The sequence below is a fragment of the Cyprinodon variegatus genome, unplaced genomic scaffold (assembly GCF_000732505.1).
Source record: "Cyprinodon variegatus isolate N-32 unplaced genomic scaffold, C_variegatus-1.0 Scaffold511, whole genome shotgun sequence".
In the NCBI taxonomy this organism is placed as follows: Eukaryota; Metazoa; Chordata; class Actinopteri; order Cyprinodontiformes; family Cyprinodontidae; genus Cyprinodon; species Cyprinodon variegatus.
In genome coordinates, this window is record NW_015150964.1 from 486,420 (window position 1) to 497,799 (window position 11,380).

Genomic DNA, 11,380 nt, shown 5'->3' on the forward strand with positions numbered 1-11,380 from the left:
GTCATCCAGGTCATAGTCTAAGTCATCTAGGTCTCAGTCATCCAGGTCATAGTTATTCAAGAAAAAATCAATCAAACATTACCGCCACATATCTGACTCAATAAGCATTAAAACAACTATTTTCATACAATTCAGACGACACTATTCACATACTCATACATACCAAGTACCACTTCCTCTGATCACAGAGCAGCTGGCTTGCTTGGTCTCGCAATGAATCCTAGGATATCCAAGGATAGCGAGGATACATCTGATCCGTCCTTCAACTCGGGCAAAAAGAAAGAAGGCATTTGTAGGCCGAAGCCGAACCAGTGAAGGTTCGAATGAACCTTCTAATCTGGCCTTCGGTAGCCTGACGTAGTCCGACTCAATTCTAGTCAGAATATGAGTCTGACACTGCTCCATAGAGCTGTGATTATGGGGCGTGTTTTGAACGAACCAGGAAAAAAAATGCCTCTTTACTCAATTGGATAGACCTATAACCAATAAGAGCAACGGAGTGCGTGACGTATCTTAAGCGAGGCATAGTTGTTGTCCACAAAAATCAAAGTGTGCAGTTTCACGCCTAGAATAAGAAGATGAGCCTTGATTGCGTTTCTCTGTTCCTCTTTTAAAATTAATTTGCTGTCGATATCTTCTAGAACAGACCTAATAGCAGAATCTACTCACCCAAACTCTCCAGCGGCAGCCATTATTGTTGTCACCCAAGCGCGCTTTGGTCACGTGGTTGATTACGTTACTCTTGATCATCTGTCCATCATCGTATAAAGCCCGCCCTGACAATTTGATTGGATCGCCTGACAGTGGGCTTTAATACTCGTGCTACTATGGAGCAGAGCCAGACCGAACTTCCCCGAACTCAAACCTTGTGGGCGGGACTAAGTTCGGACTGGCACCCAGGCTAGGCCTTCGGAGGATGCAGCCCATGAATTCAAACAACCATGGTTTAAATCTCAGTCCTTTAATTAAGTTTGCTATTGTTTAGTGAAGTTAGATTGTATAACATATTAAAGCAACACTGTGTAGGTTTGGACCAAAGTATTAGCTTAAATTGGAATGTATTAAAGGATTTTCAGATCAATGAGTGATGAACCTGACTTGATCAGTCATACATTTGGTTCTCTGATGTAGAATTTAACCCTTTATAGGGCAAGTTAGCGTTTTTGATTAATTGCATACCCCTTACAAATGGAAACCCCCCCCCCCCAGTGAAGTCTAGAAGCACAAGATCTATATCCAGCCATTCAACTAAAATGCTGCTACATGGCTGTACATCTCATTTTGGCATTTGACCAATTAGATGAGCCCTTGAAGGATATATTACCTACTGTAAATTAAGTTACAAAAAAAAACAAGTCAAGAAAAAAAAGGTAAAAAGCTAATTGAAAGTTAAGAAGTCTAGTTAACAATTATATTTAGGTTCATAAACTTAAAAAAATAGAAGTGCCAGTATCAGCATTATTGCCTCTAAGGTTATGTTGTACCAAAGAAAATGTGTTTCTTTCCCTCTCAGAGTGTTTTTCATGAATTTCTGGGCTCTCCTCAGAAGCACTTTAGTTATTGTTCTCAATATATTCGGGCGAGTTGGCGTCCCTTATTACATTGACTTTAATTTTTACCATCAAAATATTCATATTTTTTGAGTGTTTCAAAGGTAATAAGGTCTTGTCCTGGATTCCAATAACACTATTGGATTGAAAATTAGATTTTCAAAATATTTTACTGAGTCACCTATAAAGGAATGATCTTTTTTTTTTTTTTTTACCTTTTCTTTAAACAAGATATAATTTGGAGAAGAAAAAAAACAGAGATCTGATAAAGCAAGTCCTTAGAAAGATACATTTTGAAATGTGATTGTTGGAGCAGTGACAGTGCATAAAGTCTTTACATCACCATTTTAAACCTCTCTTCATCTACCTTGTTCAGATGTCTTTCCTCATTTAGATTAATTTCCTTTCCATGCAACCACCAAGAACTGTCCCTCTGAACTCCATTTAAACTGTTAAGTGTGCTGATCATTTTCTCTTTCTAGTCAGACATTAAAGTTCAAACAGAATCACTCTTATGAAAGACACAGATATCCAGACAGTAGTCGCTCACTGATTTGACCGTTGCTTTAACAGCCTGTCTGGTTCATTTTGTTTGTGTATTGAGGGTTTTCTCTCTGAGTCACGCATTCCCTTTATCTGTGCTAAACTGATAGGAATGATTGGCACTCTGAGAATGATGCATCTCAAAGCTGCTGTGAATCATCAAAAAATAAAATCCTATCTAAAAAGCCATCATTATTAGGTTCTGCTTTTGTTTGTGGGATTTAAAAAAAAAGGCTCACTTCTGCTTGGAAATGGGCCACTCAGAAGGGAATTGAGCTTTTTATTTCCCAATGTCAGATTGCTGTAGATACCCTCAGGTTTGAGCAAAGTAGTTTATTTAAAAGGATGCAAGAAAATTAAAGTCAAAGAACACCAGAGTAAAGTGCCTCTACTTGTATTTACCTCCCCTTCAGCTGGAATTGCTCAGCCGTTAGCTGATAAGAATCTCATCAGCTCCTTTGTGCATTCTCTTCCCGCTCCATCTCTGACAGATATGTATCGCCTGGAGCTGGCGGGTGGCCTCGGGGTCATCTTGCTGTTGTTGGGTATCCTGACGGCTCTGTATAAGTGTTACAACCTGGAGATCATGCTCTGCTACAGGAGACACTTTGGGAGCGATGAGACGGAAGACGGTAAGCTACTCCGAGTCCTTCCAGGGTTCTTCATGGTAACGTGACACAAATGGGTTTGGTAGATGTCACTTAACTCATGGAAGATCAGACAGCTCATGAGTTTGTTCAAATCAACCGTCTTTAGAGCAGCACTAAGTAACATTTTACTGTAAAATATCATCTTATAAGTCTTTGTGATTGTAATAAAGGTGTTTATGAATTGAGTGGTTTATCACCTGCCCCTACCTGCTCTGCTTGGAGAACCACACTTAAAAAACTTTCCATGCCACCAACCCAGTGGCAGTCTGTTCTTCTGCTCGTGGCGTAACCACCAACCTCATGCTGCGTTCACAACGAACGTGTTTAGAGCATCAAAAAGACATCCAACACCTCATCTAGGATGCTTCAACTCACTGAAGTCAGATAATTAAGGGAGTGTTTTTGAGGTCCTTGATTCACATGAAGCAAAGTGTCTGCAGAGGCTTCTAATGCACCTTAAAGGGCTGGTTATCCTCCGCAGCAGTGTGTTGCAGTGAGCTTGTCGCAGATATTTTTGATTTATGCCCAATTTTGAAGCGTGGTCTGCGCTATGTTATTCAGCGCAAGAGGGACAATCAGGAACTAGCTCTGAGTCAAGATACGGCCGAGGCGCCGAGGAAGTGGGGCCAGTTTGTGCGACGACGGAAGGATATGAGGGGTAAAAAGAGCGGGGATCCAGGTGGAAAAAGTGTCCCAGTTTTCTTGCGCATAGCTGGTCCATGTTCACGAGTCGTTTTCCACAATGGCAGTCATACAAACAAAAGCTGATAAGGTACCAAACAGGAAATACGCATAGTGTAGAGCGGATGTACAATTGACCAATCAGAGGCCTCCTGTCTGCGGCACTGTCTGCAGTCACCTACAATTTTGGAGAGGTGCACCAGAGTGTCTGCGGGAGGGGCAGGGCATATCTGCGTTCAATGCAACACAGATGACCTGGTTTCTGAGTATAAATCAGCCTCTCCAAAATTTTAGGTAACCCGCAGACAGGAGGCTTCTGATTGGGCCATTGAAACATATATTATCCTAACTGGAAATGACCTTGATGAACTAAAGTTGTTTTTCCTCCAAATGTTCGTGTGTGAGAAAGTTCTTTATGTAGGGGTGGGATAGTTCCAAGGGATAGTCTGTGTATTAGGAGTTGCTGTATAAAAGTATGTACTGAGCTTTGCCCAGTCAAGGCTCTATCTCTCCATCTGAGGACGTTAAATAAATTTGAACATTCTCCTGCAAGAGTCTCAGCTTCTTCCTCAAATTCATAGTAGCAATTTGCATTCAAATGCTGTTTTTAACTAGTTTATTTTAGATACCATTCTACCCAGCTCTTTCTATATTTCATCATGATATGCCTCTTCCAACCACTTTGAAGGTGATCCCGCTGTAGATGTGGGTTACTGGGCAGTCAGCATTTACAACAATGCTTTTTTCAATGTGTCCTACAGGGGGAGCACCACTCTAACAATACTTATTGCTGTTTTAAGTGAACTGCTAAACAGGACACATAATTTGTTTCAGTGCAGTTTCCTTGCATCTTCATGGCTATGTCTGTTTTCCCTTCTCTCGTCAGATAATAAGGAGTACGATGCCTATCTTTCCTACACTAAAGTGGAGCTGGACTCTCTGGGCAGGTCAGGTCTCTCATACATTTGGGCTGAACTGTGTGATTCCTTGAAGCATTTTAAGTTAAACCTGACTCTATTCTTCTAATAGTTTTAATTTTCTTTTTTATGCATACGCTTATGTTCATTTGTCATTTCATTTTGGGTGTTTAGTTATTTATCTAAAAACTATTTTCCCTAACTGAAATGGACCCATTCTAATAAAATGTAAAGATTTATTAAATAAAAAATGTTATCCAGAAGTTTTAGCTTTATATTGATTTTCACTCACATGGAGTCAAAATTATAGATTCAATTTCAAATAAACAGATACATCCCCACTGACACTGGAGTAAAAATCTATCAGCATGATTTTATTACCAATCTATTGGGTTCTCTGATAGCTGTGCTTCACGGTTTGATAATTTTCTGAATTCATGTTTGTTTCTTTTTGGAGTCGATGTCAAGGATTGGAGCCTGCTTTTTACATAGAAATGTTTTTTCAGAAGTTCTCTGGGTGTTGAAACTACCAACTGTATCCCAGTTCTTACCAGAGCATATGAGCGGAGCGTGGAGCGAGCGGAAGAAATTTGATGGAAGCCAGAGTGGTTTTCAGTTCAAAGGCCGGAGCGAGGATTTTGCTCCACTCCAGTTCGCTCCGATGCGTCGATTAAATATGATGGATTATAACATTTTTAAAATAACATTTATTTGATTTAAGTCTAGTAAAATAAATTACTAATTAAATAAGAAATGTGGGGCAACATGAATGGAGCTAGGTGTTATGTCACAGCCGGGATAATTTAACAGCCAGATAAATAAGACAATAAACATGTATCGGTCACATCATTAAATCAAACGCAAAGTGTCCCAGAGCCCTGGCATCATTAGATGAAGGAAAAATGTCAGAAAATGCCTTTTCCTGAAAATTTAAGCGAGCATGGATTGATTTCGCTAGCCTCGTGAGACCATCCTGATCTTGCGAGCTTTCAAGCTTTCACTCGCTAATCAGTCTGGAGACTCTCCGTTAAAGAAAATTTGGAGCAGTTCACCAAATGAACGTCCAATCAGCGTTGGCTTTGAGGCGGGTTGAGGTGTGACGTACGTGTGACGAAGAGATTATTCAGGATTTAGAGTTAATCCACCATGTTGTGTTCTGGTCCAGTTCAACCCGTTCCTCTGAGCAGCAGGTACACAGCAGAGATGGTGACGGCAGCGGCGGTGTAGGTCTAAAGAACATGGTGGCTTCAGCCGATGAAACTAGCGTTAGCGTGGCTATCTAGCAAGTTTTATCGGAATTACAGAGTATTTCTTCACTGAAAGAAGAGCAAAACACTGCTCTGGAGGCTTTTCTCAGAGGAGAAGATGTTTTTGCTCTTCTCCCGACTGGTTTCAGCAAGAGTTTGATCTATCAATTGGCTTGTGCCTGGCTTGTAGTTGTGTTTTTGTCGTCGCTCTGTTAGTACGTCATACACTTCGTTGATCTGATTGGTTTATTTGGTCCGTCTATCACCAACATAGGCCAACCCTTCCCAAAATTACTTCAACGGAAGGTTTCCAGATGGATATACGGAGCAAATCCATCTGGCGGAGTCAGGTTATGATTTCGCCGGAGCAGCAGGAAAATTAAGGTGAGCGTGGGGCGGATTTTGAGTGGAGCGTCATGGCGCAACTTTGAGCAGCGGAGCGAATGAGCAAACATCCACCTGAGTGGGGAGCGGGAACTGCGTGGCGCTCTGCTCCATTCACGTGCTCTGGTTCTTACCATAAAAAAAAAAAAAAAAACGCTGGAAGAGTGAATCTGGAGACGGTTCTGTATGGAGCCAAATTGGGAACATGAAGGTTCTTCAAAAACATTTTTTAAGTAAAAACGTTTTTTTTTTCAAGACAAAACAAAAATAAATATAAAAAATCAGCCAAAGAACACTAAACACAAAAACAAAAAATATTTGAAACTGAAACAAAAATCTTCTCAAACAGAAGAAAATTCTATAGAAAATGAAAAAAGTAAGCAAGAAATGAATAAAATATGTTTAAAAGTATTTTTTAGATTTGGTTTGATTTTTTTAGTTTGGGATTCTGTGTTTCAAAGCCCTGGCCTCTTGGTTTTGGGGGCGGGGCTTAGATGGCTTAGAATGTGTAATGACTAGGGTTGGGAATTGATACAATTTTCATGATTCCGATTCTCTTATCGATTCTGTGAAACAATGAACTTGGTACAGTAAGTGCAGAGTGACATTAGGTAACTTCGCCTGGGACATTCTATTTCTCCCTGCCTCGGCGAAAACAGAAGGCAGTGAACGGGAGCTGCCAGCCTCTGAGCAGCCAGGCTACCCGTCTCATCGCAGTCATCTACATCTAACGGAGACGGCATCCGTTTAATGAAAAAGCATTACTGTACAATTATGGGAAATAAACTCATCTCCCCCTCATTTAAATAAACGAGCGTTACCTTTCTCTCGCTTCCTGAACTGCGGAGCAACTTCGTAGCATGTTTAATAACCACAGAGAGAGGTAGGAAATTGGTTTATTTCCAGAAATGGCATCTGATTTACTAGGAGCCACATTAAGCACAGCCAGTGATATAAAACTAGCTACTTACCACCAGAGTTGCCTTCCATGCTGGTCGTAACTTTAGCTTCTGTCCGAAAGCATAAAAAAAGTTTCTGCATGTTGGATGTATTTCCTCCCGTGGATGTAATTGCCACTTTGCAATGATTGCAAAGCACCTTGTTGCCATATTTCTCTTCCTTAAAATGAAGCCAAACATTTTGATCGTTTTACCCGATAGGGCGCTTTTGTTTTTTTTTTTGCTTTTCTAGACCAACACCTGGTCACGTCGTACTTGCTTACTGAATGCCGTGTGCTTAACTTGCGTAAAAAAAATGTGACGTAAGTCGTGCTGCGCAGAGCTAGGCTCTGATGCTGCCTGGAACCATTAAGAGAATTGTTAAGCGAGCTGCCAAACGGTGGAATTGGAACATGGAATTGGAACAGACAGAACCGGTTTTCGATTCCCATCCCTAGTAATGACGATTAACAGCTTTGTTGTCTACAGAAAACATTTCAAGCTGTTGCATTCAGGAATCATGCAAACTAGAAATGCCTTTAAATCATGATCAATATTCTATATTTATGCGATTAGTTTAGAAAAACAACAAACTGACACAGCTGGAGTCCTGCCGCCGCTGCAGTCAGTCTGGCAGAGCCTCCACCGCACTAAGAGAGTCCTGCAAAGGACTCATTTCTCTAATGAGATTTGTGTCGTATGTTGATAAAAAGCTTCTTTGCAGAATCAGCCCAAACTGATGGAGGTAATTAGAATATTTCAAGTATTTACTGAGACCACTGAGGCAGATAAAAGATTCAGTGAGTTATCCACTCCCGGTTAGACACTGGCTATCATATTTTCTCAACAGAACCTCTTTTCCAAACTTCCGAAATGGCCTTTAAATGAATTTGGAGACATTTGTCCCACAGTGTTTGCAGCCTGAGAGCATTTTTCTCTATTTGCTCTCCCAACAGGACAAGCAGTGATGAGGAGACCTTTGCCCTGGAGATCCTGCCGGACGTTCTTGAAAAGCATTACGGATACAAACTATTTATACCAGACAGAGATTTAATACCCAGCAGTAGTAAGTATCCTCCCATTTATCAACCTCCGCCTCCATTCCTCCTGCACACAAACACACACCCACTCTCTCTCTATAGGTCATTGCAATCCCCAATCCCCAGAATTCATCAGTCTGTCAGAATAAATCAAAATGTGTGCAGACCTTCATCATGGCACACTTGCTGCCAGACAAATGTATCTCTGTCAGCTCTCAGGTGTGCATCACGCGCACAATAAAACACATTTTCTTTTTTTTTATTTAAACTTTAGTTGAATTGTATCTCTTTCCATCAGGAGTTAACCTGCACTGTATTTGCACGTGTCTTCTGAGTTCCCGTCTAGCTCTCACGGCCTGCAGACGGGCCAAACATTCACGTTTCCACATGATGAAAACGTTTTTCTGGATAAGATTGTAAACATTGAAGCAGATCTCAACCTGTGATTCATGCTTTAACTTCCTGACATTTAAAGGTCTTTTATCCTGATTTTTAAACCTTTCGAAGTCGCCTATCAGCAAATGGTTTGTGAATTAAAGCCTTTGGCACTTTGTTGGTTTTAATTTATGAAATATTTCTGACTAGGTCCAGATTAATGCTCGCATTGTGGACCAGGCTTCCACTGCAACTCTCAGCCAAATCTCCTCCAACTTCTATCCACTGGCCTTCTCCTGGGCGTTCTTTTTTTTTTACTCTGACTCCTCCCTTTCACTGAATTACAGGGTCTAACCAGGAGATGATGCTTCTGTTTTGACATTGATGTCCACAAATTATGACGGAGAGAATATTTTAGTACAACGATTGATGTTTAAAAAGGAATTGTAGGGGAACAGCCAAGGACCAAAGGACCAGCCAAGGGCCAAAGGACTAGCCAAGGGCCCGTCAAGGAAAGTGGGGAAATTTTGAATTGCTACTACTGTAACTCCATACTCCTGAAGTGCCCCCTACAGGGCACCACGAGGGATCCAGTTGGATGCCTTCTCCAGGTCCACTAAACACACACGAACCAGTTTTGTAAACTCTTATGCACGCTCAACTTCCCTGCAGAGGGTAGAGCTGGTCCATGGTTCCACTGCTCCTCCTGAATGAGAGGTCGACATTCAGCCCGTCTCTCCTCTCCAGCAGCCTAGCATTTCATTTTTTTCCTCCTGCTTTGTCTAAAAAAGTAACCGTTACTGACTACCTCTTTTTTTTTTTTTTTACATACTTTTAGTGTTTCTTAAAGCAAGACAGTTACCAGTTGAAACTACTTTAGTTTTGTGTCATGTCTGCGATGTGCTTTTTCTACAAAACCAAACAACTGAATGAACATTCGTTGAGGCCAATGATTCTATTATTTTTGCCAAGAATTAGACAAACTTTATTGTAATTTCATTTTGTACAGCTCTCTTGACATTGCTATGGAGCCCCCTGGGTGTCAGGGTAAAAAAAAAAAAAGCAGCTGGAAATCCGTGGGCATGGATTGAAAAACTGAGCGCCCAGTTTTCCAATCCGTGCGTGCAGATTGAGAAACTGTGCTCTTGGTTTATTAATTTTTTCTACTAATTGAAATGTCTTTAAATAAACATTAACATGAATTCAACACACTGTAGTAAACAGATAAATGGAGGCAGCGTATGTCTTTCAGTCATCAATGCACACATTCAGCGACACACAGGAGCTCTTTCAAGCTGGGCACCGTTTCATTCACAACACCTGTCCCATCAACCAGGAATCAGAATCAGAAATACTTTAATAATCCCAGGAAGAAATTACTTTGATATAACACAATTTCATACAATATATATAATGAGGGGTCCCCGCTCCATCTCGCCATCAGTTTGGGGGTCCTTGGCCTGGAAAACCTTGAAGATCCCTGGCATAGAGTGTGAAATGCTGATTACCTTCTTCAGTGTCTACAGAAAACATTCCAAGTTGCTGCATTCAGGAATCATGCAAACTAGAAATGCCTTCAAATCATAATCGATATTCTATATTTATGTGATTAGTTTAGAAAATCCTCAAACGGACACAGCTGGAGTCCTGCCGCCGCTGCAGTCAGTCTGGCGGAGCTTCGGCTGCTTTAGGTCCTGCAAAGGTTAAACAAGGACTTATTTCTCTAATGAGATTCGTGTCGCATGTTGATAAAAAGCTTCTTTGCAGAGTCACCCCAAACCGATAGAGGTAATTAGAATATTAAAAGTGTTTAACGAGACCCCTGAGGCAAATAGGAGATTCAGAAAGTTATCTACTCCTGGTTAGACACTGACTGTCATATTTTCTCAACAGAACCTTTTCCAAACTTCTGAAATGGCCTTTAAATGAATTTAGAGACATTTGTCCCACAGTGTTTGCAGCCTGAGAGCATTTTTCTCTTCTCAAAGACTGAAAGAGTTTAAAAAAGTAAACAGTTAATGAAAGAGTCAGGGACCTTTCTAATAAATATCATCAATACAATGTCTGCTGTGCATAAACACACATTTCTGTCTGAGCTGCAGAGTGAGTGGAGCACAGATAGGCGTCTTCTAGAAATAATTCAATTATCCTGCCTGCTTAGTGCCACACAATGAACAAAATAAATAACAAGCAAAAAGAGGCGAGGACACGGGGCACTGGTCTGAGCTGTTTTATTAATTGATTAACATAATCTGAGGCACAGGGGTTGAAGGACAAGAGGAAGGAGGAGGGGCTTAACGACTGATGGAGAGGAGCGGATGAAAGGCAGGAAACAGGCTGAATTCAGGAGGTTCTGTTCTATTTGTGCTTCTCCGATTGAGCGTGAAATTACAATGTGATGTTAGAGAGTCTGCGTCATTAATTCAGTTAGCAGGTGAAGACGTGACTGGGACGAGTAAGATATACAGGAGGAGGAAATCTGGTGTTTACAGAGGCAAGCAGTTTTAAGTAAGACAACATGGAGAATGTTGCATGGAAGAAACTAAATGAGGAGTTAACAGAATGTCACCATCCACCCCTAACCATCACCTGACCTCCTGCAGGGTCTATTTTCTAAAAGATACGCATTCATAGGTCATTTGTAAACCTGTATGACATCTCTGACTCTATGGAGCGAATGTTGCTACAATATTGTGTGGGAAGTGCCTAGTGGTTAGAGCAGTGAGAAGGTTGCAAGTACTCGGTTCGATCCCCACAGCCTCCACTCTGGGGGCCTCAGCAAACCCCTTAAAGTCGTAGGGGAATCATATTTAAATGTCATATCATTCTGGTTTAAACATGTATATAAATGTACTCTTTATCAGACTATATTGTCCCCAACTTTAGAAAATTTATATTTAACAAACATCCCGTCTTAAAAACTGTGGGGTTTTTCGTTATCTTATGCAGGCCAGTTAGTTATGCGTCAGTCTGAACACCTAAATTCAGCAAATCATATATCGACGGTCATCTGTCAATCACATTTTTTTCGGTCATAGCATCTTGATTCATATGT

The 11,380-nt window shown here is 40.9% G+C and overlaps 1 protein-coding gene across 1 annotated transcript in view; it reads left to right on the forward strand.

The window, feature by feature from the left end:
* LOC107094883 (X-linked interleukin-1 receptor accessory protein-like 2) overlaps positions 1–11,380 on the forward strand; it is a 508,168-nt gene that overhangs the window by 479,228 nt on the left and 17,560 nt on the right. Inside the window, exons 9-12 of the mRNA XM_015390765.1 lie at positions 2,585–2,725; positions 4,311–4,371; positions 7,867–7,976; positions 8,458–8,474. Coding sequence (XP_015246251.1) covers positions 2,585–2,725; positions 4,311–4,371; positions 7,867–7,976; positions 8,458–8,474 — 329 coding nt within the window. The remainder of the gene's footprint in view (positions 1–2,584; positions 2,726–4,310; positions 4,372–7,866; positions 7,977–8,457; positions 8,475–11,380) is intronic.